Raw genomic sequence first — 27722 nt, 5'->3', positions numbered from 1 at the left:
GGGTACCAGGGATTGAACTCAGGAGCACTGGGCCACTGAGTCACATTCCCAACCCTATTTTGTATTTTATTTACTGAAAGGGTCTCACTGAATTTCTCAGGCCTCGCTAAGTTTCTGAGGCTGGCTTTGAACTCTGATCCTCTTGACTCAGCCTCCCGAGCTGCTGGGATCAGAGGCCAGCACTGCCACACCCAGCTCCCCTCCTCATTTTTAATCCTTGATCTCGCAGGTGAGTGCTTTGCTGCTCCCACATTAATGAGCCAGAAAACTGGGGTTCTGAGGGGTTTAGTAACATTTCAAATTGTATAACTAGCAGAAAAGGAGCTTTGGACTCAGAGCCAAGTCTGTCCCTAGACAAAGCTCTGGCCAGCATCTGCAATGTCCAGGGTGCCTTTCAGCCACACTGACCCCGGCAGCTCTCAGCACAGTTATTTCTAGGGGGTGGGATGAGGGGCCAGGCTGGTGGTGGGGAGTCACTTTTTCTTTATACACTTCTTTAGCAAGTATAATTTTTAATAAGTATTATTTTTGTTCTCAAAACACAAATCCAGAAAAATTGGTAGAAAGAGACTGGTGCTGGCCACTATGCTTGGGATATATTTTTCCCCTCTGGATTTGGATATGGACTCTGGGCCTCCATTCAGTCCGATCATACGTGGCTTCTGGAGGCTCATTTATTTGAAAGAACCTGGTTAGGAGATCCCGAGGCTGGCATCATGTTAGTATGTGACCCATGCCCCAGATTCCATCTCTGCCAATCCGCCTCGGATAACCGTGGGAGATTCGGGTTCTGCGGGAGACCCACCGGAGGAACCCCTTTGTGTCCTTGAATAAGAGACTTCTAGGGGCCACTTTTTATGGGCTGGATCCCGCCCACTCCGATTACTACAGGGTTGCTTCTTGGGATCCTGGAAGAGGGGCGCTCGGGCAGGGAAGCGGCCTGGGTTTCCGGGCAGCCCAGTTCTATTTACGGCTTGCTCATGGCGCGTTGGCAGCTGTCGCGGTCAGGGAGGCCAGGAGGTTTCCTGGAGGGCTCGTCCAGTTATTTCTGTCACGCGGGTCGGGGCCCTTTGCCTTAAAGGGCAGGTTTCCACCAGCTTCCACTTTGCAGAGCCACAACCCCTCAGGATCAGGCAGGGACCGCAGGGAGGAAGGTCTGAAGCATCGCCGGCCACCATGACGGACAGGAGCCCCTTCGAAACCGACATGCTCACCCTGACCCGCTACGTTATGGAAAAGGGGCGGCAGGCCAAAGGCACCGGGGAGCTCACCCAGCTGCTGAACTCCATGCTCACGGCCATCAAGGCCATCTCCTCCGCGGTGCGCAAGGCCGGCCTGGCCCACCTGTGAGTCGGGGCGCATGCGCGGAGCGGGCGCAGGGCCGGGCCACTGGGTGCGGTCCTGCGGGTGCCAGGGCGGGAAACCCAGTCCAAAGCGTGTTTGCTTCGTGTGCCCCCAAGGAAGCTGTGTATCTAACTGCATGCTTTGATCAAGGAGCCCCTAAAGTGTTTCAGAAAGGAACAAACTACTCTGAGGCGCCACAGAGAAAAATAGATCAAATGTCCCCAGTTACTACTTATAATGATACCGTGGCAGTGACTTGTTGCAAAACATTGGATTCTCATGACTTGTATCTGCATAGAGGGATTCTCGTGGCAGCCTGAAATTTCTCTCCTCGTCCTTTGCAGATCTGAGTGCTAGTCGTGACCTTCGTCAATAGCCAGGAGCTAGAAATCATTGACAAAACAGAAAACTCCACAGTCGCCCATCCTTCACCTCCCCTCACCATGGAAACGTTTTTGCAGGCGACGTTTTAAAATTTCTTCTCTGTGACTCTCTGTCTCCACTTGGTGTGCAGGAAGCTGGGGGTGCTCCACCTGGGAGTGGCGTGAGGAGGGCCCTTCTCTTCGTTCTTACTAGGGCTTTTGCCAAGTGCAGAATGAGGCCAAGTTCATGCTAATGCTGCTGAGGGTCACCGCCAAACGTCCAATTCGAATCTTTCTTCCAGCTTCCACTTTCTTGGTAGTAATTCCAGGGGAGAGCCTCTTAGAAATTGAGGGAGCCACATTTTGGGGGTGAGAGGAAACGCCAAACGAAAAACTAACAAAGTTCAATTATTTCAGTTATTTCTTCTTAACAATGTAGCACTTCTAACATGAAAAAAATGTGACTTTCTATCACAAGATGTAATCACAACAAGATCATAACAGACTTTCTTTATGTAAGGATTTGGGACCTAGTAAGGGGATCCAGGTTAAATAAACATTAGGCTCCGCTTGTTTCCCCTGTGAATCGTTATAACTGTATTATCTCATTTGACAATAATGGCCAAGCTCTGCCTTTAAAGGCCTTCCCAAATGTGAGGGACCCTGTCTTGCTGCTGCCAGGGGGTGGGCCCTCCTGAATGACACTAGATAGCACCTTTGTCTCCCCTTACACAGGCCCTGCTCTACTCAGGGCAATGCCCTCAGTGATACCCCAGGATTATTTGTCTACACTAGTGGGGTTCCTCCTCACTGCAGGACTCTGCTGGCTTGAAGCCACCTGGCTGAGTCCTTATGTGCTTTGTGGTAGTTTAGCGTCAAGACAAAGTGGTCTTAGGAACTGGAGAATCAGGGTGCTTATTTAACTTGGCTTTTCCTACCGAGTGATCACAGCAATGGTTTTCTCTTGCTGGACCTGTTTCCCCATTTGTAAAATGGAGAGGCTACTCATTGCCCCTAACTCGTAGGGTCGTGGAAGGGGTTGGAAAGTTCATGTGCTGGCGATTTCTACAGTGCCAGCCCCATAATAAATGCCCTGTAAACGCTCAGGTTGTTACTACCAGGTGGCCAGCGCAGACCTGGAGAAATCTGCCATCCAGCCTATGCAGCCAATTGACCACTAGGTGGCAGGCACAGCTCTAGAGACGTTGTCAAGATCCCATTATTTTTTGCAGGCGTGGTTGTGGCTGGGGGCTTGGTTCCCTAGAATCTCATCTCAGAGGACCAAGTGCAGAAACCCTGGCCCCTGTTACAAGAGCAGCCTCACTAATGCCTGTAGGACTAGGACACGTTCCTTCCGCTGTCCCATTCTGGACCTCAAACCCCTCATTCCTTTGCTCCCCCTTTGGGATGACATTTCCAGGCAGAGCCTCGAGCCACGCTGTTCGAGTTATCAGAGGTTCTTGTTTTCCCCGTGTTCTCTCTTACTAAGGGAAGAAGGCTGCTGGAGTGCTATCCGGAAAGTTCTCCTTGACTTCATGCCCGCACGGTAGAACATTCCATTCAGAAGTTGTCAGTGAGCTTCAGAGCTAGGTAAAATGCTAAAAGATCCTGCCCTTGGTTGGAAAGTACTTTTCCTGTGTGGTCTTGCTTGCAAAGGGACTGGCTGTGAACTCCGACTCTTCCTGGAGGGAGAGGTGTTGCCCAGGACAGGGAGGGAGGGCACAGAGAACAGGTGGAGGTGGGGGCAGGGTAAGCTTGCAAAGCACAGGACAGGCAGAGCCTGCATCCCACCTCTGCCCACATGAGTCTGGGACGTTCTAGCTGTTCATTCCACAGCAGGAGCTGCCTCAGTAGTCCATTTTAAACAAGAGGATTGGGCTTGTGATTTCTTTAAATGCCCAGTCAAAAATCACCTCTTTTAATTGTCGCCATTATTTATTTTGCTTGCTTTTGTCTTGAGCCAGGAAGTCAGTGCTTCAGGTCAGGCTGCCAGCTGGCTTATCACAGTAAACACCAAATGATGAGTGGTGGGGTGGGGGTGGGGGAGGCTGTCATTTCGGCAGGAGGGGGTGACGCATTTGTCCCCGGCTTAGGGTAGATCAGTGGTTCTCAACTCTGGCTACCACCTGAGGATTTCTTTTACGGATAAATGGAATTAAAATAAGGATGAGAAGAAACCTTACTTTCTTCCATTCTTTCTTCAGAATTCAGGGAACATTACTTGAGCATTGACTGTGTACTAGGCCCTGTGGAAAACCAGGCAGCAAGGCTTAGTTCTTGTCTTCCGGAAGCAGCTAATCCAGCAGGAACAGTGTCCCAGGAACAGACTGTGTGCTGCAGTGGGAGGGATGATGGGTGTGCCAGTGTGTGGCGGGGACTGGCAGGAGGTCTAGGAGGCCTCTCCGAGGTCAGGAGGCAGGCAACGGGTGTTGCTGCGTGGTGGGCAGCAGGAGTAGAGGCGAATGGGGAGGAGTGGCTTGCTGGGGGCTGAGGCCACAGGACTTTTGAGGCTGGTGGAAGGCCAGTAGTCCAGGCAGGACGTGACTCACTGAGGAGGTGGGGGGTGGCCAGACTAAGGTTACAGCTGCCACCCAAATAGAGAAAAAAGGTCCCTTCTAAATCAATCTAACCAATGCGAGATGGTGGTCAGGGCTAAGGAGAAAAATGAATCAAAACGATGTGGGGGTGGGGAGTTGCTGGTTTAGGCAGGTGGTCAGGGAAAGGAGCCTGGTCAAGGCTGGAGTGGGTGGTGGCCATGCGGCTGTGGGAGGGATGTGCTCAGGTATATGCGGGGGAAGCCGAGCCAGTTGTCAGTGGGCCCAGGAAGCTGCATGCCTGGTGGGTTCCGGAGGAGGCGGAGACTGGCTGAAAGAGAACAAGAGGGCCAGGAGGTCATGCCAAGTGTGGGAACAGATCTGTGGCTCTCAACTCTCACGTGGGCTCCTGGCTTTGCCTCTGGGTGAGATGAGTGATGTGTCTGCCACTTTAGAAAGACCTCTTCTGCTGAGATGGGAGAGGGTAGGAGTGGGGAGACCTTTGCCTTTTAATGCTGTAAAACATAAGATAAACTTTCTTTGGTGGTGCTTGGGATCGGATTGTGAGCCTCCTCTGTGCTAGGCAAATTTCCTACCACTGAGCTACCCCACCCAGCCCCTAGACTGAATTTTTATAGCTCTGATCTTGTAGTCTTGGGATAGTAGTGAAGAAGCAAATGAAATGAGTGAAGTCTGTCCCCAGATTCCCTTCTTAGTTCCAGTAGTGAGTGCCAAGTTACCACAGGGCAATTCAAATCCAACCCAGTGGGACACTATGTGAGGATCCCCCGAGGTTTGGGGTTTTCGTGCTGGAAGCCAAGCCCCGTACTTCCTGGAGGCCTGAAATATGGTGAGGTGCCTGTCTCTGGAGTCTCCCGTCCTCTCCGCCTCCCAGTGCTGAGCACAGGTTTGTATTTTCGTGAGATTGAATTCCGGTTAATCTCCTGGGAGACTAAGAAAATGTGACCACGTCCCCAAGGTGTAAAGGAGGCAGGGCTGAGAGTCGCTGCCAGGAGGCTGGTGTACTTCAGTGTGTTCACGCCCGAGGCCGCAGAGATGCGAGGAAGGGCGGGCGCGCTGCTCCGCTGGGGTGTCCTTTGCTGCGTCGCGCCTCCCGGTGACCTAAGTCAGCCTCTTGTCCTCTTAGGTACGGCATCGCAGGGAGCGTGAATGTGACTGGAGACGAGGTGAAGAAACTGGACGTGTTGTCCAACGCCCTGGTGATCAACATGCTTCAGTCCTCCTACAGCACGTGCGTCCTGGTCTCCGAGGAGAATAAGGACGCCATCATCACCGCCAAGGAGAGGCGGGTGCGTCCGGGCTGGTGGCTGGGCCCTGCTGACCAGTAGAGGGCGCCGCTGGGCCGGAGACGGGGGCCTTTCCCCCTCTTCAGCTGCAGGAATTTTCTTCTGTTTCTTAGAAACTAAGATCGCACTTTGTTGTTGTTGGGTTTTTTTTTTTTTTCTTCTTCCTTTCTCTTTCTTTTATGGTCCTGGGAATCGAACCCAGAACCTTAGGCGTGCCAGGCAAGTGCTCTACCACTGAGCACTATCCCCAGCCCTTGCTTAGTGACATAAGCCTCAGTAGCAGGGCAGTAAGATAAATCAGAGGGATTTCCTAAAGTGCCTTCGTGGAGGGTGCCATTGAAGAATACCAGTGACAGGGACGGTGACCTTGGAGACTTGAACTTGTGGAGTCCTGTAAAAAGCGGAGGTTACTTTGGGGCAAGTTTTCTTCCTTTTGGGAAGAGCCGTTCAGAACAGCCTCTGGTTCTTCCCGTCCTTGTTTCTCATCTCTGCCCTCCACCCCACCATGCCTCACGGGGGTGATGGGTTCAGCACAGATGTTTCTGTGCCTGAAAAACTATCAGAATATCCCAGAAAATAAATCATATAGACCCTGTGCTCTCGCCTTAATGTGATGGTAAAGTTGGTTAGTGCAGGGTCTGACTGGAGAGGGTCTGTGTTCACTTAGTTCACAGGTTATCAGAGAGGGAGGTTTGCTGGTAGCCAAAAGTTTCAACCAATGCTCTGCTTCAGCACAGTAATAGAAAATAGATGCTGGGACTATCGGCTCTGGTTTTATACAGTAGGCCCTGGTAATGAGGGCCTATTTCTTTATGATTACACGAAGGACAAAAAAGACAGAAAAGATAAGGAAAACCAAATTTATTAAATACCTACAGCATGCCAGGTATTGTACAATTATGTGAAACTTTTGCTTTTGTCTCACATAATTTAAGCTCACACCTATTATTTTTAATATTCAATATCAATGAAAATAACCCTTGTTTTGCTCTCCAATCTAATCTACCATTGTCTTTCCTAGTTGGCTTGAGCTACCCAGATCTGCGTGCTAGTTCTGGAAAGTTCTCCATCCCTGCTTTCCATGCCAGGAGCACTTGCTAATCTCTGTCTTCAATGTGCCTTTATTCCTTCATTGAACATTCCTCATGGAATGTCCCCACTCTGTAACCCTGACCCTGCTTAGATTTTCTTTAGAACACTTACCACACCTGTTAGTCAACTTTTTGCCACCATGACCAAAATACCTGACAAGAACAACTTAGAGGAGGAGAAGTTTATTTTGGTTCACAGTTTCAGAGGTTTAGTCCATGGTCAGCTGAATCCATTGCTCTGAGCCTGAGATGAGGCAGAATATTAATGGCGGAAGGGCATGGTGGAGGGAAGCCGCTCAGTTGATGGTGGCCAGGAAGCAGAAAGACAGAGAGGAGATGGGGGAGGGAGGGACCAGAGGACAAGAGAGAGTCCTCAAGGGCACATCCCTGGTTACCTCTAGCCCACCCTACCTGCCTACAGTTACCACCCAGTACATTCAAATTATTAATCCATCGAATGGATTAATCCACTTATGAGGCTGTGACTCTCATAATCAAATCATTTCACCTCTGAACATTCCTGCATTTACACACAATATTTCCAAGGGACACCTCGTATCCAAGCCGTAACAGTCCCATGAGTGTGCCCAGACCGGTTCTGTTTCCCACGGGAATGTGGGAAACAGTACATGAACTGGTGCCTGCTGCTGCTCCTGCCTGGAAACCCACCCCCATGAATGTTTTCAGCAAAAATCTCTTGAATGTGAGACTAAATGGGTGAAGCGGATCACTCACAGGGAGGCCCAGGAAGTTCCAGGCTTATGAATCATCCCTTGTTTCCTCTCCCTTTGGCTGAGCAAGAAAAGAAAAAGAAAGAACACTGAAGTAAAGCTGGGACACTACTCATTAGGAAGTCAGGGAAAACTCTTCTGATTGGAGGGAGAAATGACTCCAATTCTACTTGATATTTCGTGACTGATGTTTGATTAGTCAGAGACCCAATCCCACCCACAAGGGCTCTGGGCACTGGGCACCTGGGAGGCTGTGCAAATTATCAGGGGCTTTCCTTCCATGGAACATTGACAGGGGCTACTGTGTCAGTGAAGGGGGGACCCAGGCCTCTCAGGACCCCAACTCGCTCTGCCTTCTGGTCTATACGTGGGACGGGTGAATTGGGGTCTTTTTATTCTCCCAATGTATTTAGGCACACCGACTATCTTAGTAAGATAGACCCAGGGGCCCTGGGAATGTTGTTTTGAGATTTTCTGAAATCTTTTGTCAAAAATGCTGCCAGATGAACAATCAAAACAGAAAGAGAGACCCCGGGGGTGTGAGCCCCTAACTGCCCTTTCTGTGGCCGGGGCGGGGCCCACCCTGGGAGACCACGCAGTAGGCTGTCTTCGCCTCCCTCCTCTTCTCTGCAAGGTGGCAGTTCCAGGCCTGGGCTCCTGCCGCCTCACAGGCAGGCTTCACCCTGGTGGGCCCAGGTGGGAGGGGAGGGCAAGACCGGAGCAAGCAGGAAGAGAGCCATTTGGGGTGGGCGGGTGGGCCCTCCCATGCCCCGTGCCCCCTTGATCTGTGTAGGGCCGTGTTGGCAGGAGCTGCAGTCCTCTCTGCCCTGTGCAGGTGATGGCATATTTGATGAGGATACACCTGTGGCTCTCAATCCCTTTTTGGTGTGGACTTGTCTGCCACGCCCAGCCCTGACCTAGAGCCCTGGTGTGGTGGGACGTGCTGATGGGTGGCTCTTCCCTCTGTGACCTAGGGGAAGTACGTGGTCTGCTTTGACCCCCTGGATGGATCTTCCAACATCGACTGCCTGGCCTCCATCGGGACCATCTTTGCCATCTACAGAAAGGTGAGTGGACGGCTGACTTTTCACACCTCCCTGCTGTGGGGGTTTCCAGAACATTCCTCGGCTGAGAGCTTTGAGTCTGGAGTCTTAGCTTTTGTCTTCCCACTAGCTGGACACGCCACTGAAGGCAATCGGGGAGCCTCTCTCTGCCTCGGACTCCTCACTGGTGGTTCTTCCTCTGCCTCCTTCCTGGCATTCCTGGGAGGGACCTTGCTCTGAAGGTCTGGCTGGAACACAAATGTCAGATGTGGTACACGTGAGGACTTGGTATCCAAATGCCTTGGACCAGAAGTGTTTCAGATTTCAGATTTGTTTTCGTTCAGATTCTGGAATATCTGCATGTGGATAATGAGCTATTTTGGGGATAAGACCCAGATCTGAACAGGAAGTTTGTTGGTGCTACATGTGGCACCCTGTGCACATGCCCTCGTGTGATTATACACAGTGTAACTAGTGCGCTTGTTTGACTGATACCTGTCACTGGAGTTCAGGTGTGGGACTTTCCACACATGACATCTTGTTGGCCCTCCAAATGTTTCAGATTTTGTTTTTAGATTTTGGGCTTTTGGATAAGAGATGCTCACAGTGTTAGGGTCTGGGTGCACCCTCTCTTTCTTTGTGCACCCCAACCTCACTGTATTAGTTTTCTGTTGCTGCCCTGAGAATTTTCCACAAATTTAGAGACTTAAGACTACTCCCATTAATTATCCCTGAGCTCTGTAGATCAGAAGTCAAGCAGACTTGGCTAGGCTCTTTGCTTAGGATCTTGGAAATCCAAGGTCAAGGTGACAGCCAGTCTGACCTTTTACCACGAGGCTGGGGACTGGGGGATGGGGAGAATTTGCCTCCAGACTCCATTAGGCTGTCGATGGAATTTGGTTCCATTCTGTAGGATGGAGGTTCCAGGTTCTCCTTCCTCTGCTGGCTGGTGGCTGGGGGTCCTTTTGAGCTCCCAAAGGCGGCCTGTATTCTTTGGCTGGTGATCTCTTAGTTTTCAAAGCCAGCAAAGGCTGGCCAAGGCCTTATTCCTCTCAAAAACTCTCTCCTCACCTTCTCCTAGTGAAAGCAGCCAGAAACCACTCCGGACATGGGAACTCACGCAAGAGATTTTATTAAGCAGACAGGCAGAGTGTCTGCCTGCAGGGTGAGAGAGAGAGAGAGAGAGAGAGAGAGAGAGAGAGGGAGAGAGGGAGAAAATAGAGGGAGAGAGCGCACGCGAGAGCGAGGGAGAGGGAGAGGGAGAGGGAGAGGAAGAGAGAGAGAGAGAGAGAGAGAGAATATGAATGGTGGTGGAGCTATTCTTAAGTGGTCGACTTCCGAAGGCTGATAATAATGGACCAGTGATGGCCTAGGATGTTCGCAGACTGACAATCTGGATTGTAAAATGGTGTTGGAGGCCAGAATACTGGCAGCAACTGATGCCAGTCCCTAGTCCCCCTTGCCTCTAGCCACAGGAAGTTAAGTGCTTGCAGGGGGCCATTTGATTAGAGTGTACAAATTGAATCCGGACAACCCAGGAAGGTTTCCCTATTTTAAACTCATCTTGCTTTTGCGAAGTCCTTTTAGCTGTGTAGGGAAACATGTCTGCAGGTTCTGGGGATTAGGACATCTTCAGGGCCTCTCTGCCTGCCCCACAAATGTAGGGGATCTTGTAGGTTGGTTTGTGTCCATCCGGCATGACCAGAAACTTCGTGACCACATAATCCAGACTGACCACTTGGCGGAGCCTTCCCGTGGTGACCCCAAGTTCTTGCTGCAGCCTTCAAGGTCAGGCCTCGTCCCTGGGGCTCTCAGGCAGAAGGAGATCACAGGTGCTTGGGAGCCTCATGGGCTGCTCAGTTGGTGACCTGCCCTGGAACTGGTTCTAGAGACTTATCTCTCTGGCTCTGGTTTTCCACTTAACTATTCATGATCACACAAGTGGAGACACCTCTGATTTTCTGTACTACCCACTTGACACTGGATCTCCAGACTCATCTCCCCTCATCCTCTGGGGACATGTTCCAGGATGCCTGGGGATGCCTGCACCCAGGGGTAGTACCAAACCCTCCCTGCACATTCTGGTTTTTTCTATACATACCTATGGTAAAGTTTATGAGCTAGGTACAGTAAGATATCAACAACAATAATTAATGCAGAAATGGACCAATTATAACAATGTGGGAGTCATGTCGACATACCTCCTCTTGGGTTGTCTAACGACCTGCTGTGCTCATCCTTCTTGTGGTGACGTGAGATGACCCCAGGCTCCTGTGACAAGAAGTGAGGTGAATGGTGTAGGTGTTCTGATGTAGGGTCAGGTTACCAGTGACCTTCCATGATACACCTGGAGAAGGATCATCTGCTTGGAGCGAGCCTGGATCACGGAGCCATGGTGATGCTTTCAGACCACAGCTGACTATGGATGACTGAAACCAAGGATAAGGGGAGGCTGCTGTCAGGAGCTTCCCATGAGTGTCCCTTCCAGCTTGCCAGCCCAGCAGAGGGTTAGCTGTGACCCAGGCCACTGGCCCCATGAGTGGTCTCCAGATAACCCACATTAGGGACCTATGTGAGCTCTGCTGATGCTTGTCCAAGGTGGGGGTGGGCTAGACTTTGCTTTTAGGGAGAACCTGTCAAAAGCTTAGCAGATAATACTCTTGAGCAGAATATGTGAATCAGCCTTAACTTTTCTGCCTGGGAAGAATACCATGGAAGTAGGAGTGTGTCATTCACTCTGGGCTTGAGGGGCGGAATGGAGGCCCACCCACCTGCACAGGACAAAACTGTAGGGGATTTTCTTTCCCTGTTGGTCTCTCTCTCTCTCTCTTCACAGGGAGAGGGAGAAGGGAACTTGTTCTGAGGGATCAGGAGAGAATGACACAAGGTACTTTGATGTCCAAGAAAGTTTGAGGATTAAGCCAAACTGAAGTGAGGAAAGATTTGTTTCTAAATATCTAGAAACAGTGTCATATGCATGCAGTTCTGAAGAAAGACGCTTAGTTGTATCTTTGGGTAGCTTTGGACCTTAGTGTCCTTCTTGGCTGATTCCAGGCCCAGACTGGCTCACTGCTGGCCCCTCACCCCTGGGCTGGTCCTCACCCCTGCCCCAGGAGGTGGGTGCAGATACCATTGCCACTTTTTGACTGATGAGAAGTAGGATCACAGAGAAGGTAATTCGTTTGGCTAAACTCACACCAAATGACAGACCAGGGGTTGGAGCAGGCCCTCTCACTCCCCGATTGCGACTTGCGATCTCTTCTAAGGCCAACTGGTTTGAAAACAAAGAGGAATGTTATCTTCACAGTACAGGTTACCAAACCCTGCATTTAGGTGAACTTGAACGGAGATTTCTGCCTTCAAATTTAAATAAAGCACAGGCTTTCAAGGCAAGACCAATAACCAGGAATTCCCTCTGATGATATTTCTGAAGATGAGTCAGATGTCAAACACATTTACAAAAATACGCTGGCATTTTCTGAGAACCAGCCGCGAACATTTATGTCCCCAAGAGCCCAGAACACCAAGCCATGGGGTCATAAGGCTCAGGATAGGACATTCCAGTTTCCAAGGCTTCTAAGTTCAACTCCACCAGAATACTCTACCTCTGTGGGCTTCATGATGTTGGATGAGTTGTCCAATTGCTCAGGCTTCCCGTTGTTCACCTGCTTAGTGGAGGCGACAGTGCCGTCTGCCTCGGAGGGCTGGTGAGTTCGTGGTGAGATGCGGCACAGAGCCAGAGCTCAGCGATCTTGGTTGATTATGCGTTAGAAGCATGGATCTTGGCTGTGCAGAGAGGTGTGACCTTAGCATCCTGGAGGGCTATCCTTGGCGGGATGTGGACACATATGCTTGGAAGACAGGACGAAGGCCATCTGAGAATGCCCTGGCTAGATGGCCTGGATATCTCCTAATAGGAAGGCTCGGTGAGTCACCTGGCGACTCATTTCCTCCGGACACACTTGCTGGAAATTGCTTCTCATGTAGGTCCATTTTTCCGCCACACACAAGATAAAGTTTGTTCGTGACATGACTGAGTGTGGAGACGGGAGGGCAAGCCTCGAATCTGCCTCCTGGGGACGGGGCTTGGGGCTGTCCCTGGGCTGAGGCCCGGGGACAGCCACTGGAGGTGAAGCAGATTCAGTCTGCAGGGATGGCTCAGGTTGCCCCGTGAGAATGGGCTTCTGCGGTTGCTCCCGGAGATCAGAAGCCCAGGCAGCCGGCGGAGGATGCCCTCGGGTGACAAGAAGACAGCGCATTTCTTCTCTCTCCGCAGACCACCGAGGAGGAGCCTTCAGAAAAGGACGCCCTGCAGCCTGGCCGCAACATTGTGGCCGCAGGCTACGCGCTCTACGGCAGCGCCACCTTGGTGGCTCTTTCCACGGGGCAAGGTGTGGACCTCTTCATGCTGGACCCCGTGAGTACCAGACACGGCGGCGTCTGTGCGTGGGGCCATCACGGGCTTCTGTGTTTGAATTCCCACCTCCTGGTCTTTCCTGACCCTTGCTTTTGGAGCCAGGGAGCTTGGTTTGGGGACCTGATGGCACCATGAAAAGCAGTCAGGACCCCTGTCCACCCAGGCACTGGTGGGGATTCTGTGAATACGTGAGGAGCTTCCTTCCTTCTATTTTTTTATTAATCACTTTATTTTAAGCTGATGCATAAAAACATGCAAATTATACATACTTATGGGGTACCGTGTGACACCTGGTGTCATGTTAAAGTCTGATGGAACATGGTCATCTTCTCAAGCATGGATATTTCTTTTTTTTTATTGTAAACAAATGGGACACATGTTGTTTCTCTGTTTGTACATGGCGTAAAGGCGTACCATTGTGTAATCATAAATTTACATAGGGTAATGCTGTTTGATTCATTCTGTTATTTTTTCCCTTCCCCCCAACCCTCCCACCCCTCTTTTCCCTCTATACAGTCCTTCCTCCATTCTTGCCCCCCTCCCTAACCCTAACTCTAACCCTAACAGTAACCCCTCCCACCCCCCATTATGTGTCATCATCCACTTATTAGCGATATCATTCGACCTTTGGATTTTTGAGATTGGCTTATCTCACTTAGCATGATATTCTCCAATTTCATCCATTTGCCTGCAAATGCCATAATTTTATCATTCTTTATGGCTGAGTAATATTCCATTGTATATATATATACCACCGTTTCTTTATCCATTCATCAATTGAAGGACATCTAGGTTGGTTCCACAATCTGGCTATTGTGAATTGAGCAGCTATGAACATTGATGTGGCTGTATCTCTGTAGTATGCTGATTTTAAGTCCTTTGGGTATGGGCCAAGGAGTGAGATAGCTGGGTCAAATGGTGGTTCCATTCCAAGTTTTCTAAGGAATCTCCACACCGCTTTCTAGAGTGGCTGCACTAATTTGCAGCCCCACCAGTAATGTATGAGTGTACCTTTCTCCCCACATCCTCGCCAACACCTGAAGTTGCTTGTATTCTTGATAATTGCCATTCTAATTGGGGTGAGATGGAATCTTAGGGTGGTTTTGATTTGCATTTCTCTTACTACTAGAGATGTTGAACATTTTTCCATATGTTTGTTGATTGCTTGTAGATCTTCTTCTGTGACGTGTCTATTCATTTCCTTAGCCCATTTGTTGATTGGATTATTTGTATTCTTGGTGTAGAGTTTTTTGAGTTCTTTATAGATTCTGGAGATTAGTGCTCTATCTGAAGTATGATTGGCAAAGATATTCTCCCACTCTGTAGGCTCTTTCTTCGCATTGCTGATAGTTTCCTTTGCTGAGAGAAAGCTTTTTAGTTTGAATCTGTCCCAGTTATTGATTCTTGCTTTTATTTCTTGTGCTATGGGAGTCCTGTTAAGGAAGTCTGGTCCTAAGCCGACATGTTGAAGATCTGGACCTACTTTTTCTTCTATAATCTGCAGGGTCTCTGGTCTGATTTCAAGGTCCTTGATCCATTTTGAGTTTAGTTTCGTGCATGGTGAGAGATATGGGTTTAGTTTCATTCTGTTGCATATGGATTTCCAGTTTTCCCAGCACCATTTGTTGAAGAGGCTATCTTTTCTCCATTGCATATTTTTGGCCCCTTTGTCTAGTATGAGAAAATTGTATTTATTTGGGTTTGTGTCTGTGTCCTCTATTCTGTACCATTGATCTACCTTTCTATTTTGGTACCAATACCAAAGCGTGGATATTTCTTTATGGTGAAGACATTCAAGCTCCTTTTGTCTGACTTTTCAAAAGGAGTTCATTTTCCAAGTGTGTTTGCCCTCCGGTTCTGGGAACACCACCCCCGAGGAGTCCCAGTACTGCCAGTTTCAGACCAGATCGTCCATTTTTGAGAGCAGCACCGTCTAACAGAATGCTCTGGTGATGGGTGGGCTCTGTCACCTGAGCTGCCCAGGACAGCTGCCACCAGCCCCTGTGACTGCCGAACCCTGGAGGTGTGGCCAGGTGATTGGGAAGTGGGACTTCACATTTCGTTTCATTTTTGTTAATGTCAATAGCCAGCAGTGACCAGTGGCCACCGCAGTGGGCAGCAGAGGCTTGGCGGATCTCTGCTGGTGTGTACCTGCTTCCAGTGGTTCAGGTTCTAGTCCTCTCCGCGCTTTGGAAAGTGTGGGAGAGGGCGACCTCTGGGAAGATGAACGGTGTCACAGAGCATCCTGACTGAGGGAAGAAGTTGCTGGATACGGGAGGAGCACTTAGGAGATAAGGCTCAGCCTTCACAGCACGTGTGCATTAAAAATGTTAGGGAGACATCTTGCAAAGATATTTCTAAATCGTAAAACTTTTCCCTTAAATTCTGGATGCTTTGTCTATCACGTATGAAGCGCTTTGTCAGATGCCATCAGGTCTTGTGGAAAACAGCAGTTTTTCCTAAAGGCCATTTCAAAGTCTCCAGCATTCACTCAGTGGAAAGTGGAAAGTTCAGTGCTTCAATTTAGTTCAGGCTTACAAGTGCTTATTGAGCATCTACTATGTCCCAAGTACTGTTCCAGGCAGCAGAGATACAGCACCGATCACACAAACACTCCAGCCCTGGTGGAGTTCATGTGTTGGTGCATTTGTGTGAAAGGGGGAAGCTGTCACATTTCAAAACAGAATAGAGTTAACTAATAGCACAGAGTTTACAGCGTGGAAGCCCAGTAACTCACATAAACTTTTCACATAAACCCCTTACACCAAGACCACCTGCTGTGTCAATTTACCAATGCCCAAATTTCCCTTCATTTTCAAGGAAGCAGGCAGAACCTGAGAAATCCTGTGGGATACAAACATGACTTTCATACAATAAAGTTGCCTCTGGAGTAACAGCTGACAGGTAGTGCCCGTGAAATGTGGGCAGGAATCTGCTGAACCCTTCACACCCCTGGGAGAACACACGCCTCACAGCTGCCCTGCAAGGGGGCCTCTGCTCACTCCCACTTCCCAGTGAGTGACTGGAGGTGACTTGCCCGGTCATGCTGGTGACCCATGCCTGGAGCAGTGCTAAGCCAGACGGAATCGCGAACAGGCCGCCTGCAGGCAGAGCATTCCCAGAGCACTCTGAAGAGGTTCTGGAGGCCGCCGGAGATGCCTGGGCCTCAGGACCTGACTGGAGGCCTCGCGGGCACTGACAGAGCCTCTGCTCTCTGCCTCCAGTCACAACAGAAGGCACCAGCCTGGACAGGGCCCTTCTGTCTAGGAAGCTTGTCTACGTGTCAGAAGGAGAGACAAACAACACGGTCATCGTTCCTGATCTCTCTTTAATAGCCTGAAACCTTTTGGGTCACATTGTCCTGCTGAAAGTGACACTCAGAGAGGTTTTTCTTCTTGCATTGCAGTCGTGTGCGATCATGGAGCTCATTTGGACATAATCATACGTGCATGGAATATAATATGCTCCACTTCAGTCCCCAGCACCTTCTTTCCATCTCCCCTTCCCGCCCTGTCCCCCTTCCTCTCCTCCACTGCTCTTCCTTCTATTTATTTATTGTTTTTAAACTGGTGCTGCATAGATGCACCCAAAGGAGGGGTTCCCTGTGGAACATTCATGTATGCACACAGTGCAATCGGTGGATTTCATCCCCCGGTCCCCCTTTTCCCACCCCCCTTCTCCGCCCCTCATCCCCGTCCTCTCCTCCGCTGATCTCTCTTCTGTTTTCATGGGACACCCCTCACCCACTCTCCCCCCTTATTTTGCTTTCATTTTTGTATATGAGAGAAAACATTCAACCTCTGACTTTCTGAGCCTGGCTTCTTTCACTTGGCATGATCTTCTCCAGTTCCATCCATTTACCAGCAAAGGCCATAATCTCATTCCTTTTTTTGGCTGGGTAGGACTTCACTGTGTATTTATACCACATTTTCTTTATCCCTTCATCTGTTGATGGGCACCTGGACTGGTTCCATAACTTGGCTACTGTAATTGCACTACTGTAAAGGTTGATGTGCCTCTATCTCCATAGTATGCTGACTCCAGTTCTCTAAAAGTGACGTTTAAGCAAAGACCTGGTGTAGGAAGTTTGGGGACTGTTAGGGTGTGGACCTGAAGCTGAAGGAGCTGTCTAGAGTGTCAGCAGTGACTGAGGTAGGACATGGAGGGACAGAATTCCCTGGTGGGTCAGTCAGAGCCTGTTGGATGGTGGGTTTACAAGGATGGCAATTTAATCACGCAGGAGCACACAGGTTGCTCAGGCACAGAGGGACAACCTCATTTTAACCAGACTCTCAATTGTGGGGTCAACCTGCACATCAGGGTCATTCATTTAAAAATGAGAGCTCCTGGGGTTGGGGACATAGCTCAGTCGGTAGAGTGCTTGCCTCGCAAGTACAAGGCCCTGGATTCAATCCCCAGCACCCAAAAAAAAAAAAAAAAAAAAAGAGTGCTCCCGTTTCAGGGTGACAAGGACATGGTGCCCTACCATCAGGGACTCTGGTATCACAGGGTCTCTAAAGCCATGTGGGTAATGGTTGTGGTGAGGGTTCATAGCCACATCTGCCCCCCAGGTGGGAACAACACTGAGAGGCCCTGGCACAGGCCTGGGCGGACCGACAAGGTCACCTCCCTGTAGCACGTGCTCTGCTCGTGTCCCCTCTCAGGAACATCATCCTCTGAAGGAGACTTCGTGTGTCTGCTGAGCTCTCTGCAGATAAGCAAGACAGAAAGCAAGCCGGCTCATCAGGCGGCTCAGTGTGGCCTTGTCTCTGTTCATGAAACCAATGTTCCTTGGACATACTTGGTCCAGCACCAGCTGTGAGCTATAGCTCAGCCTCGAGATATGCCCACAGGGCTGGTTTCCAGGCCCTGGTTTTCCTCCCAGCGCCTCAGACGTGACCTTCGAGATGGTATCTCCATCTATCCCATCTCATTCCCTGGGGACCCATGGGGACCGATAGGAGCAGAACCCGATGGAGCTGCCTGAGGCAGGGCCTGCAGATCCTGACCCCAGTGGTGTAGAGGGCCCCATGGGGCCCCGGGCACAATCTTATGTTTACTGAGGAGTCTTTGAGTTTTGTGTTCACCTGCTTCCTTATGCGAGTGGACCCAGTATCTAACTGGAGGATGCCCTCTTCAGACAGAAGTGTTCAGGTTACTAGGAGCCTTTAATGGTTTCCAAGAGAGGCTCATGAAGATTAGCAGAATCACTAGACCACAGCTTAGCATCAAGTGACACCCCTCCCTGTCACTGTAACTTCTTCCTCTCATTGTTGATGGCTCAGATCTTCCTGCAAACATTAAACCAGGCATGAGATCTTAGGGGGTAAATGCAACAAGATTCATTGAAAATTAGCTGATGTTGAGGGCACAAAGATAAAGAGAGAAGACCGGGGCCATGATTCCTTTGAATTATTTGACCTCTTAGTCTATTACTGCTAGAGCTTCCTGGGCAGGCTCAGCATTATGGCTGTTCTCTGTAGCACTCATGTGAGCACCACAGGCCGACCCCTGGATCCTCCCAGCAGGCCCGCACCCTCTCATGCCCCCTGATGGTTGCGAGATGCACTGTGGTCTTCCTTTTCCTGGTATCTCTCTTCTTCCTGATGTCTCTCCTCTTCTCTCTAGGCTCTCGGTGAATTTGTGCTAGTGGAAAAGGATGTCAAGATTAAGAAGAAAGGAAAGATTTTTAGCCTCAATGAGGGCTATGCCAAGTATTTTGACGCTGCCACCACTGAGTATGTGCAGAAGAAGAAATTCCCTGAGGTGAGTGAGGGAAGCTGAGGCCAGGAGCAGGGAGCAGCTGTCTCAACCGGGTCCTGTTTGGATGGGGCATTGGGAGCCTTGGCGAGAGAGGGCGGCGCCACTGTTTGTGACTCTGATCTGTATGAGTCTGGTGGACTCTGCCTTCTTCCCAAGCAATCAGTCTCCTTTGTAGATGAAATTCACCCATTAAAGGAATGTGCCTCAACAGAGTCTCTCCAGGGAAGTTGTTTATAAAGAAAGTGGGACCTTTGTGGGGTGGGTCCTTCCTTATCAATTCTGGGGGGGTGAGACCAGAGAAGCTCTTTTGCTGGAAAAGCAGTGGTGTGACGTGCAGGCCTGGGCGTCCCAGGATGGAATCCAGGAATCCAGGTGGAAGAGCCCAGACTTCATGGTAGCAGGTGGCTCTCACTCAAGGATGCCTGTGTGCCTCCAGTGGAAGCTCCCTCGTTCTTTCTTCTAATGACGTGAGCATGACTCTCGTAGGGCAGCTCCTGCTCTGCTCCTTTGTAGGCTGTTATTGTCCCCTCACCCACACCCGACAGAAGCCTTGCAACAAAAGGAACAAGGTTGGTGATGTCACCACACTTCCAAGTGGAGCCCGAGCTTGAAGATAGCTTCTCAGTGGTTCCACTCGTCGGCCAAAAACTGCCCCCTCTGGAACACATGGAGGAAAAAATCGATTTCGCCACTAAACTAAGACAACTTCTGTACAAAATGAATGTTTAGGAGGACAAGTTGCAAGCTGGGTGGACGTCACTTACTGCTCGTGTGACCGCTGCTGGGTGCATGGTCTTGCTACATGGTGACGCCTTATAACTCAGTGGGACAAGGACGAGCCCCAGTCAGGAACCCAGGCAATGGTCACGTAAGTCATGGAGGAAGCACACATGACCGTCAGCATGGAAGGATGCTGGTGAAGAAAGAAATGCAAATTAAAACAGCCCTGCTGTGTCACGTCCTCACGTGAGATTGGCAAAGATTGGAAAGCTGAACTGCGCTCGGTGGTGTGAGCAAAAAAAGCCCTCTTAGAGATGGTTAGAGAAGGCAGGAAAGTTACAGGATTTCAAGGGGCAGTCTGGAATATGGTTTCAAGTATTTAAGATTCTTATCTTCTGACTCCACAGTTTATCCTAAATTCCCTTTTATCCAAGGAACTAATCAGTCAAATAAATAAAAAAGATAAATGTGCAAGAATATTCCATTAAAATGACAATGAAAGGAACAATTGAAATGTCCTTTGATATGTTCTGGTTAAGGTATTATGGGATGTCCACACAGTGAAACATGCTACACACCTAGTCATTCATTAAAAAGGTAAGTCCAAGGCCAGGGATGGAGCTCCATGGTAGAGCGCATGCTTAACTGCACAGGTGCTGAATTCCACCCCCATTACTAGACAGCTTCAGCCACAAAAGCAGGTCCGCTTTCATGTATTGATAGTGGAACATGCCTACAAAATATTAAGGGAAATATATGGGTTATAGAACAAAATGTGATCTCACCCAGTAAATGTGTATGTTTACAAATTTATATACACATGTCTGTGTGTATGTGTGTGTGTGAGAGAGAGAGAGAGAGAGTGTGTCCACAGTCTTCAGAGATGTGCCAACTTGTTGCTAGTGGTTTCTGGATGTAGAGATAGTAGGGTTGTTTACTTTCTGTGTATGGTCTGACCGTGTGCTATGAGCAGTGGACCATGTGTTATTTTTGATCCTTCTGTTTTGCCAAAGAAGTCTCCTTTCTTTTTTTCTCTTGTTCTTGTCTCCAGTTTCCCTTACACACTGACTTCCACGGGCTTGGGAATAGGAGTGGATTCTCTCTTTCCCAGGGAGATTCTTCCCGTTCTGCACACAGCCCATCAGCCCTGCAGAAAGAGTCACGGGTGATTTGGGTTCCAGCCTTTTCTGGAATCGAGTTGTGCAACTCATTTAACTCTACTGTAAAGTTGGAGTCCCTAGGAGATATGAAGATAATTAAACTCTCTACTCTTTCAATGTTTTTTCTCTTATATCCTTTCTCACAGCCAGCCTAAATATTTTGAGAAGTCTAGACGGACACTAAAGTTCTAAAATGAAGTTGCTCTCTGCAGCTTTATAAAGCAGAGCAAGTGCCTTAAGCAGATTTGCATCTGCAGTTTTCTGAGGGATGCCAAGGAATAAGCAGGGTTTATTAGGACAGCATTTCCCAAACTGTCTACATGACCACTCATAAGAAATGTATTTTCATCTAATCTGGAATATGTACACACACATGTGCACACACACACACACACACAAACACACACACAATTGAATCAAGTCAAACTGCCTGCTTCTCTACGACACTCAAATATCTATTCTGTTCTTTTCCTTTATTGCATTTATTCTATTTCTCTTCTTCTGTTCCATTTCAACCCCTTCCGTTCGTTTAGGTTCCCTTTCATCAGTGGGTTTCCACCCACAGTGTGAGCAAGTGCTGCCTCCGTGTCCTAGATGTTCCACCAGAGCTTAAAATTAATCTACATATTCTGAGCGGAGATGGTAAAATAAAGACGATGGGCCATATATTCCTCAGGTGCAGGAGAGGTTAGCTCGAACAGGCCATGTGGCTGACGTGACATGCAATCAGTGCATTGAGTAGGGGGCATTGTGCATTGGCAATCTAGAAAGCAGTTGTTTCAGTCTCCTTTTCATTCTTAAAAATCTGCCTGTCTGGAGAAGCTCCAGGATGCCCACAGAGCCCCTGGACTCTCTGGTCACTCTGAGAAAATAGGAAGTCTGATCATCACTTAGGCTGTAAAACGTTAGCTTATAAGCCCAATAGATGAATTAATATGTCAGTATTAATTTAAGAATTTTGCCTGTCTTATTAAAAATAGAAATTCTGAACAACAAAGCAAGTTACCTAATTCCCTAACATAAATTAAGGCTCTGAAATTCTCTGGTTGTCATTCATCTGGTTGTAGGTTTAATATAATCTGTCCCTAATAAAATAATTGTTTTGTCTGTAGATTATGGTTTTGCTTGTTTTAAAGGTTCCACAAATCCATGCCCACAGATGAGTTGGATCTGACACCAAAGGACCAGGCAAGCTAGTGTCAGGAAACTCGTGTGAATGCTCGATAATTCACACAGGCAACACCTGAGCATCCTGGGAGAGGTTTTTCTTATGGATGCAAAAACAATTTTGACTGAAGCCTGGAAGCCTTGTGGGGCCCGATTCTGATTCTGATAAGACACAGAGATTTAATGGAAGCCCAGAAACACATTATTGGATCCCAGAAGCTCCGTCTGTAGATCCAAGAAGAAATTTGGCATTAGATAAACAGGCGATGCTCTTGACACAGTGCTGAGATCCTCAAATGCTGTGGTTGGGGGAGGGCAGTTAGGAAAGAGGGCTCTCCACCCAGGAAAACCTGTTTGGGACTGCAGCTGGTGGCCAGAAGACAGGATCTGAAGGGAACAGAAGTCAGGTGTGTGGGCTCTGGAGGCAGAGCGTGTGGCTTCAGATCCCAACTCTGATCCTTAAGCGCTCTAAACTCATAATTGACATCATACTGTCCAAAGCACCTTTCTGCAATGAGGGAAGCATCCTATATCCCCGTTGTCCAGTGTGATGGCCACTGGACACACGTGGGCTTGGAACGTGGTTCACCTGACTGAAGAACCAAATTTTTAATCTTTCTTAATTTTAATTAGTTAAAATTTAAAATCAGGCTGGGTGCAGTGGTGCATGCCGCTAATCCCAGCGGCTTAAGAAGTTGAGGCAGGAGGATTCCCAAGTTCAAAACCAGCCTCAGGAACTTAGTGAGGCCCTAAGCAACTTAGCAAGACTGTGTCTCAAAATAAAAGATAAAAAGGGCTGGAGATGTGGCTCAGTGGTTAAGCACCCCTGAGTTCAATCCCTGGTACCATGGTACCAAAATAGAAAAAAGAAAAAAGAAAAAAATTAAATGTCCACATGAGGCCTGTGTCTACTGTCCTGGATGGTGTAAATCTAGAAGGCAGCGTATGGAAATATGGACATCTGGTCCAGCCTGGTCTAGTTGCTGATCTGGAGGCCGTCATGTTGCTTAGATCTTTTCTTCCTAATGAACAACAGTAAGTAACGGAGTGTCCAGACCAAGGGGTCCAGGGACCAGGGACCCTGGTGGGAGTCGGGGGGAGCAATGAGTCACACAGTGTAAGTACTGTAATTATATTTGAGCTGTGCTCAAAAATGGGAAGAGGCTTGAGAGAACAGCGTGGTCTAGTGGCCATGTTTACTGTGAAAGTGAGAGGCCACCTTATTTGCAGAAAATGAATGATGGAAATCACTTTGGGAAAGAGACAAGGGTGCAGAGGCCAAGAGTGTGGGCCTCCTTTCAAATGTGACCGCTGTCCCTGAGCTTCGGCCAGTATCTCCGTTGCCTGTGCTCCGGTCTCCAGGCCTCCAGGCTATTAAGTGATCACGGCAGCTCCTAGCTTAAAGGATTAATATAGGCCTTTAATGAAAAAAAATCCACAGTAATTTCCTGGCACCATGCTTGATGCATCTCAGCTCTCAGTATCTCCACCGAGGATGGTCTTTCAGAAAGATGATGTACTTGGGCAGAGAAGTGGACGTGAAGTGATTTCCTAAGTTCAACGTCTTCTCCTTGAGTTATGGCCATGGAATAGGGTCTAGAGTTAACGGTCAGTTCATTTAATTTTCTTCTCTGGAAATTAAGGCTGGAGTGAACTGGACAAAGGAATGGAGCTGATTGATCAAGATCGAATCCCTCTTCTGAGAATACTAGTGTGGTGGTCAGCGTGAGCTGGTTCCTCAGCCCGAGGAGATGTTAATTTGGGGGCTCCAGGCTAGGCACGCTTGGCTATGTGCCCTCTGGATAGAGCTGGTCTGCAGAAAGAGAAAGGTTGGCAGAAAGTGGGGTGGGGGTGGGGAAGGTGGGAAGGCAGCGGGTGGTGGGGAGAGAACAGACCAGAATAATGAGTAGTTTGTGGTTCCTGTCCTTTATTTCCTTTTCAATATCTATATTGGTTTGTTTTTAATGATGAAGTAGGGTGAGTCAATGTAGTTTTAAAAGATGGTTTTTGAAAGGAGAGAGGTGGAGACAGTGTGTAAAAACTCCCTCCAAGAGGACCTGGCTGTGGAGTCCAAGAGAGGAAGGGACTGGCAACCAGGTGACGGGAGGAAAGGGGGACAGAGGTTCCTTTCTGCTTTCTAATACAGCCTCGATCCAGGACTCACTCTGGCTGGTGTTCACATTTTGAAGTCTGTGCGTCTTTTGACAAGTACTATTTTTTTTTTTTTTTGGTGCTGGGGATCGAACCCAGGGCCTTGTGCTTATAAGGCAAGCACTCTACCGACTGAGCTATCCCCCCAGCCCCGACAAGTACTATTTTGAAAGGTGCTTGGCATCACTCATCATTTCTACCATGCTGAGCTAATCTCAAGCTTTGCTGGAATGCAGAACGTGGTGTGGCCACCCCGAGGAATTTGCTGCCTCCTGTTACGATGCCAGAGAATCGTTAGGTTGGACAAAGAAATTGTAGGAGGTCACTGGATAGGGAGAAATAAATCCACCTGGAGGAAAGATTTGATCATAGGCCCCAGCTTTGCCTGTGACATCCTTCTTTGAGAAAAATCATCATGACCTTTGACTTACTTCTCTTTGGATAAACGTTCCTTCCATTACAAGTCAATAATGCAATCGAGGTTTACAAATACATCGTTAGATGATATCTTTGAGTGGTTTCTAGAGGTGTTTAAGATTTGTCCAGTGCATAAAGACTGCTTGCAGGAAGTACAAAAGTTGTCATTGCCATTGATCAAGGAGATTCAGTTCTTGGAAAACTAGAAGTTCTGGGAACTCCAGCGAGTCAGTAGGAACTTCCACACAGCTGTTGCTGGAAATCCAGCCATCCTTCAGTATCTGTGGGGTTTGATTCCGGAACCCCCCTCAGGACCAACCCCCCTTGGATGGTCAAGTATTAAACAGCCTGGTTTTGCATATATCCTATGCACGTCCTCCATATAGTTTACATGATCTCTAGATTACTAAAAATAGCTAATGAAATGTGAATGCTATGTAAATAGTTGCTATGCTGTATTGTTTAGGGAATAATAACAATAAAAAAGTCTGTATATGTTCAGTACAGATGCAATTAAAAAATGGATTTGATCTGAAGTTGGTGGACTCTGTTCATGGGGACTGGTGGATAAATAGGGCTGATGAACTTCTTCCCTTTGGGGGCAGGTGAGCGGTCCTGCTGAGATTGCTCAGGACACTGTGACTTTAAATAGTCCTACATTTAATGGATTCAATCACTGCTGAGGTTTGCAGGGCTGTTCGTGACTGAAGTGCTCAGTTGCCCTAATTCCTTGGTTCCTAAGCTGAGGGAAGGATGGCCAAGGGCCAGGGATGCAGAGCTGCGCCAACTGGGCTCGGGGCCAGGCGGGTGCGGGGAAGGCTAGTTGGCAAACCCTCTGGATCTTGTCTCTTCCTGTCTTCCAGGATGGCAGTGCTCCCTATGGGGCCAGGTATGTGGGCTCCATGGTGGCCGATGTGCACCGGACCCTGGTTTATGGAGGGATCTTCTTATACCCAGCCAACCAGAAGAGCCCCAAGGGCAAGGTAATTCTCCTGTGAGCAGTGGTGACCTGATCAGCGAGTCACATGGCATTCTTTCTTCTCAAGCTTGCTTCTCACGCTTCGGTGCATCCTTGGCATTGGTGTCTGTGAGCGGGCAGGGGAGGGCAGCAGGCTTTGCTTCCCGTGGTGAGTTTGGGTGTGGTAGAGGTTTGGAGGAGAGGCGGCTGGTGTGACGTGCCTGGGGATTCCTCCTGGCCCTCACCTCCACCAGCTTCATGCAGCATTTGCTGTGGGTCACCTGTGTTCATCTCCTGCTTTCTGCAGGCCAGCTCTCACTTTATCGGCAGCACCAGCTGACTTGGCGATCACTGATACTAAGAGAATATAGTGAACCCCACCAACCTGCTTCCCAGAAAAAGTCTACATAATCAGGCACTCCACATTCATTTTTGGAGGGTTTGCAGAGACCCTAAGGTCCTCCCAAGAAGCTCCTAGAGAGTTCCCAAGCTCCAGAATAAAAAGTCCAGCTCAAATCTCTCGGTATTTCTGGGAAGGGAGCTTCTGGAAGGTCTAATTGCAACTTTATGGCACAATCTTGAAAATGCTCATATTCCCAAGCAAGAATCATTTCTTATGATCCAGGTTTATTGATAATAGAGGCGCCCATGGATATGTTTCTGAATTTTAGCCAAATCACAGAAATCACCGGGAACTGGTTCATCACGTAAAGACCCACATTTCCCTCTGTCACACAAACAGCTAGCCACACACGTGTGTGTTGTTTCGACTGGCCATTGAGGTTCGAATTAGTGGAATGCCAGATTCAAAGCCATCATAAGAAATCCAACGTAGCGCAGGAGCCTGAGAGATTCTGATGCTTGGGTCGGGTGCTGGGTGTTTTTCCTGATGAGAGTGTTTAGTGGTTAGCTGAACTAAGAAGCACAGAGAAGCCTGCATGAGAGGGCCGAAGGACAGAGGAGAGCAGTGGAGAGTAAGCGAGGTCCAGCAGAAGATGGGGAGATTCTTCAGTAGAACCACCACTTTGCCCGGGAGGGAAAGCGTGAAGGCTTATTACTGTGATTACTAAAATGATTCTGCATGAGTCAGGAAACACCCACACAGAATCACACTCCTGTGTCCTGTGGCCACAAGCAGTCCCATGTGCCACCTGTACTCATTACCCCTGACCACTGCCCGTGCTGAAGTCACCATTGGTTCTCTTCATATGGACACAGTAACTTTATTTATTTATGTGGTGCTGAGGGTGGAACCCAGCGCCTCACATGTGCTCGGTGAGCGCTCTACCACTCAGCCCCAGCCCCAGCCCCAGCCCACCGATGGTTCTCGATCTCCACATTTCAGCTCTTACGGTCTCTGAGACCACGTCCATGTGTGTGCACACATGTGTCTCATGTGTGCGTGTCTCTGTATAGCCATGTAGATTTCAATTGCTAAAAATGAGTAGATTGTGTGGCCCGCAGGTCAAGGTACTGTTGAAGTCCTGGGCGTTGTTTGCTCTTAAGACGAGCATCTGAGGACAGGGCAAAATTAACTTGGCCCCCAAACAAGAGCATTCATTACCTGCCAATGCTGAGCTTTCACTTTTCTGTTTAAGTATGTGACTCAACAGGCTAACTGGCTACGGTCTGAGACTTTATTATCTGACACCCCAAATTTCCCCTGTCCTCAAGTTCCCAGGGCAAAGGAAAGGGGGAGGAATAAGCCAAGCTCTGCAAGCTACCACTGTTTGAATCCTTCCTCAAGATGTAGGGGCATGACTTGGGCTGTCTGTCTGCTCACAAGAGCTCGTCTGCTGGCTCTGTTTCTCCGCAGCTTCGGCTCCTGTATGAGTGCAATCCCGTGGCCTACATCATTGAGCAGGCAGGAGGCCTGGCAACCACAGGTACCCAGCCAGTACTGGATGTGAAGCCTGAGAGTATTCACCAACGAGTCCCCCTCATCTTGGGATCCCCAGATGATGTGCAGGAATATCTCACCTGTGTACAGAAAAACCAGGCAGGCAGGTAGTGAACTTCGCCTCACGAGCCCTCTTTTGCTTGTCTTTACCTTGCACTGAGGACCCTATGAGTGATACGTGGGGACAGTGGTGATGAGAAAGAGGCACACCCGCCAGTCACATTTGGAAGAACCACAACCAGCTGCGGAAGGTGGGGTCAGGAGTCCCAGGGGATTCTGTGGTTCATAGGAAGGGCTAAAAATAAAAACTGACTTGTGAAAAGAATGACTGTGGATTTGTCTTCTGTCATGAATAATAACAAACAGGGTTGCAGTTTAAAGTCCATCAATGCAAGTAGTCAGCCACCATCTACCAGAGGGTAAAAACTACACGGATGAGGTAAGAATTTGTCCTGGGCTGGGTGTAGCACAGTGTGGAGCATGTGCTCAGCACGTGGAAGGCTCTGGGTTCAATCCCCAGCACCATCCCTCACGCACATCAGAATTTGTCTGGATTGGCTTGAAACTTGAAGCTCATGTCTCATCCTGTAGTGATTGGGACGTTCATTCCATTCTCAGAGGCTACATATAAAACACATGAAGATGTTGCTGAAAAGC

At 48.9% G+C, this 27722-nt stretch overlaps 1 protein-coding gene across 1 annotated transcript; it reads left to right on the top strand.

Moving 5' to 3' along the window:
- The first annotated feature begins 1037 nt into the window (after window positions 1-1037).
- On the top strand, window positions 1038-27390 carry FBP2 (fructose-bisphosphatase 2). Its single transcript, XM_079108895.1, has 7 exons — window positions 1038-1346; window positions 5388-5550; window positions 8344-8436; window positions 12689-12829; window positions 18458-18595; window positions 25071-25190; window positions 26982-27390. Exons 1-7 carry the CDS (start codon window positions 1177-1179, stop codon window positions 27174-27176), a joined length of 1020 nt encoding a protein of 339 aa, XP_078965021.1. The 5' UTR covers window positions 1038-1176; the 3' UTR covers window positions 27177-27390.
- The last annotated feature ends 332 nt before the right edge of the window (window positions 27391-27722 follow it).

The sequence above is a fragment of the Sciurus vulgaris genome, assembly GCF_902686455.1.
Source record: "Sciurus vulgaris genome assembly, chromosome: 13".
Taxonomy (NCBI): Eukaryota; Metazoa; Chordata; class Mammalia; order Rodentia; family Sciuridae; genus Sciurus; species Sciurus vulgaris.
The sequence above is the reverse complement of the archived record's forward strand: the minus strand, read 5'-3'. Positions and strand labels throughout refer to the sequence as shown.

Coding starts and splice junctions, on each gene's coding strand:
- FBP2 (XM_079108895.1), top strand. CDS start 1,177: ATGACGGACAGGAGCCCCTTCGAAACCGACATGCTCACCCTGACCCGC. Junction 5,551..8,343: donor TCACCGCCAAGGAGAGGCGG/GTGCGTCCGGGC, acceptor TCTGTGACCTAG/GGGAAGTACGTGGTCTGCTT. Junction 25,191..26,981: donor AGAAGAGCCCCAAGGGCAAG/GTAATTCTCCTG, acceptor GTTTCTCCGCAG/CTTCGGCTCCTGTATGAGTG.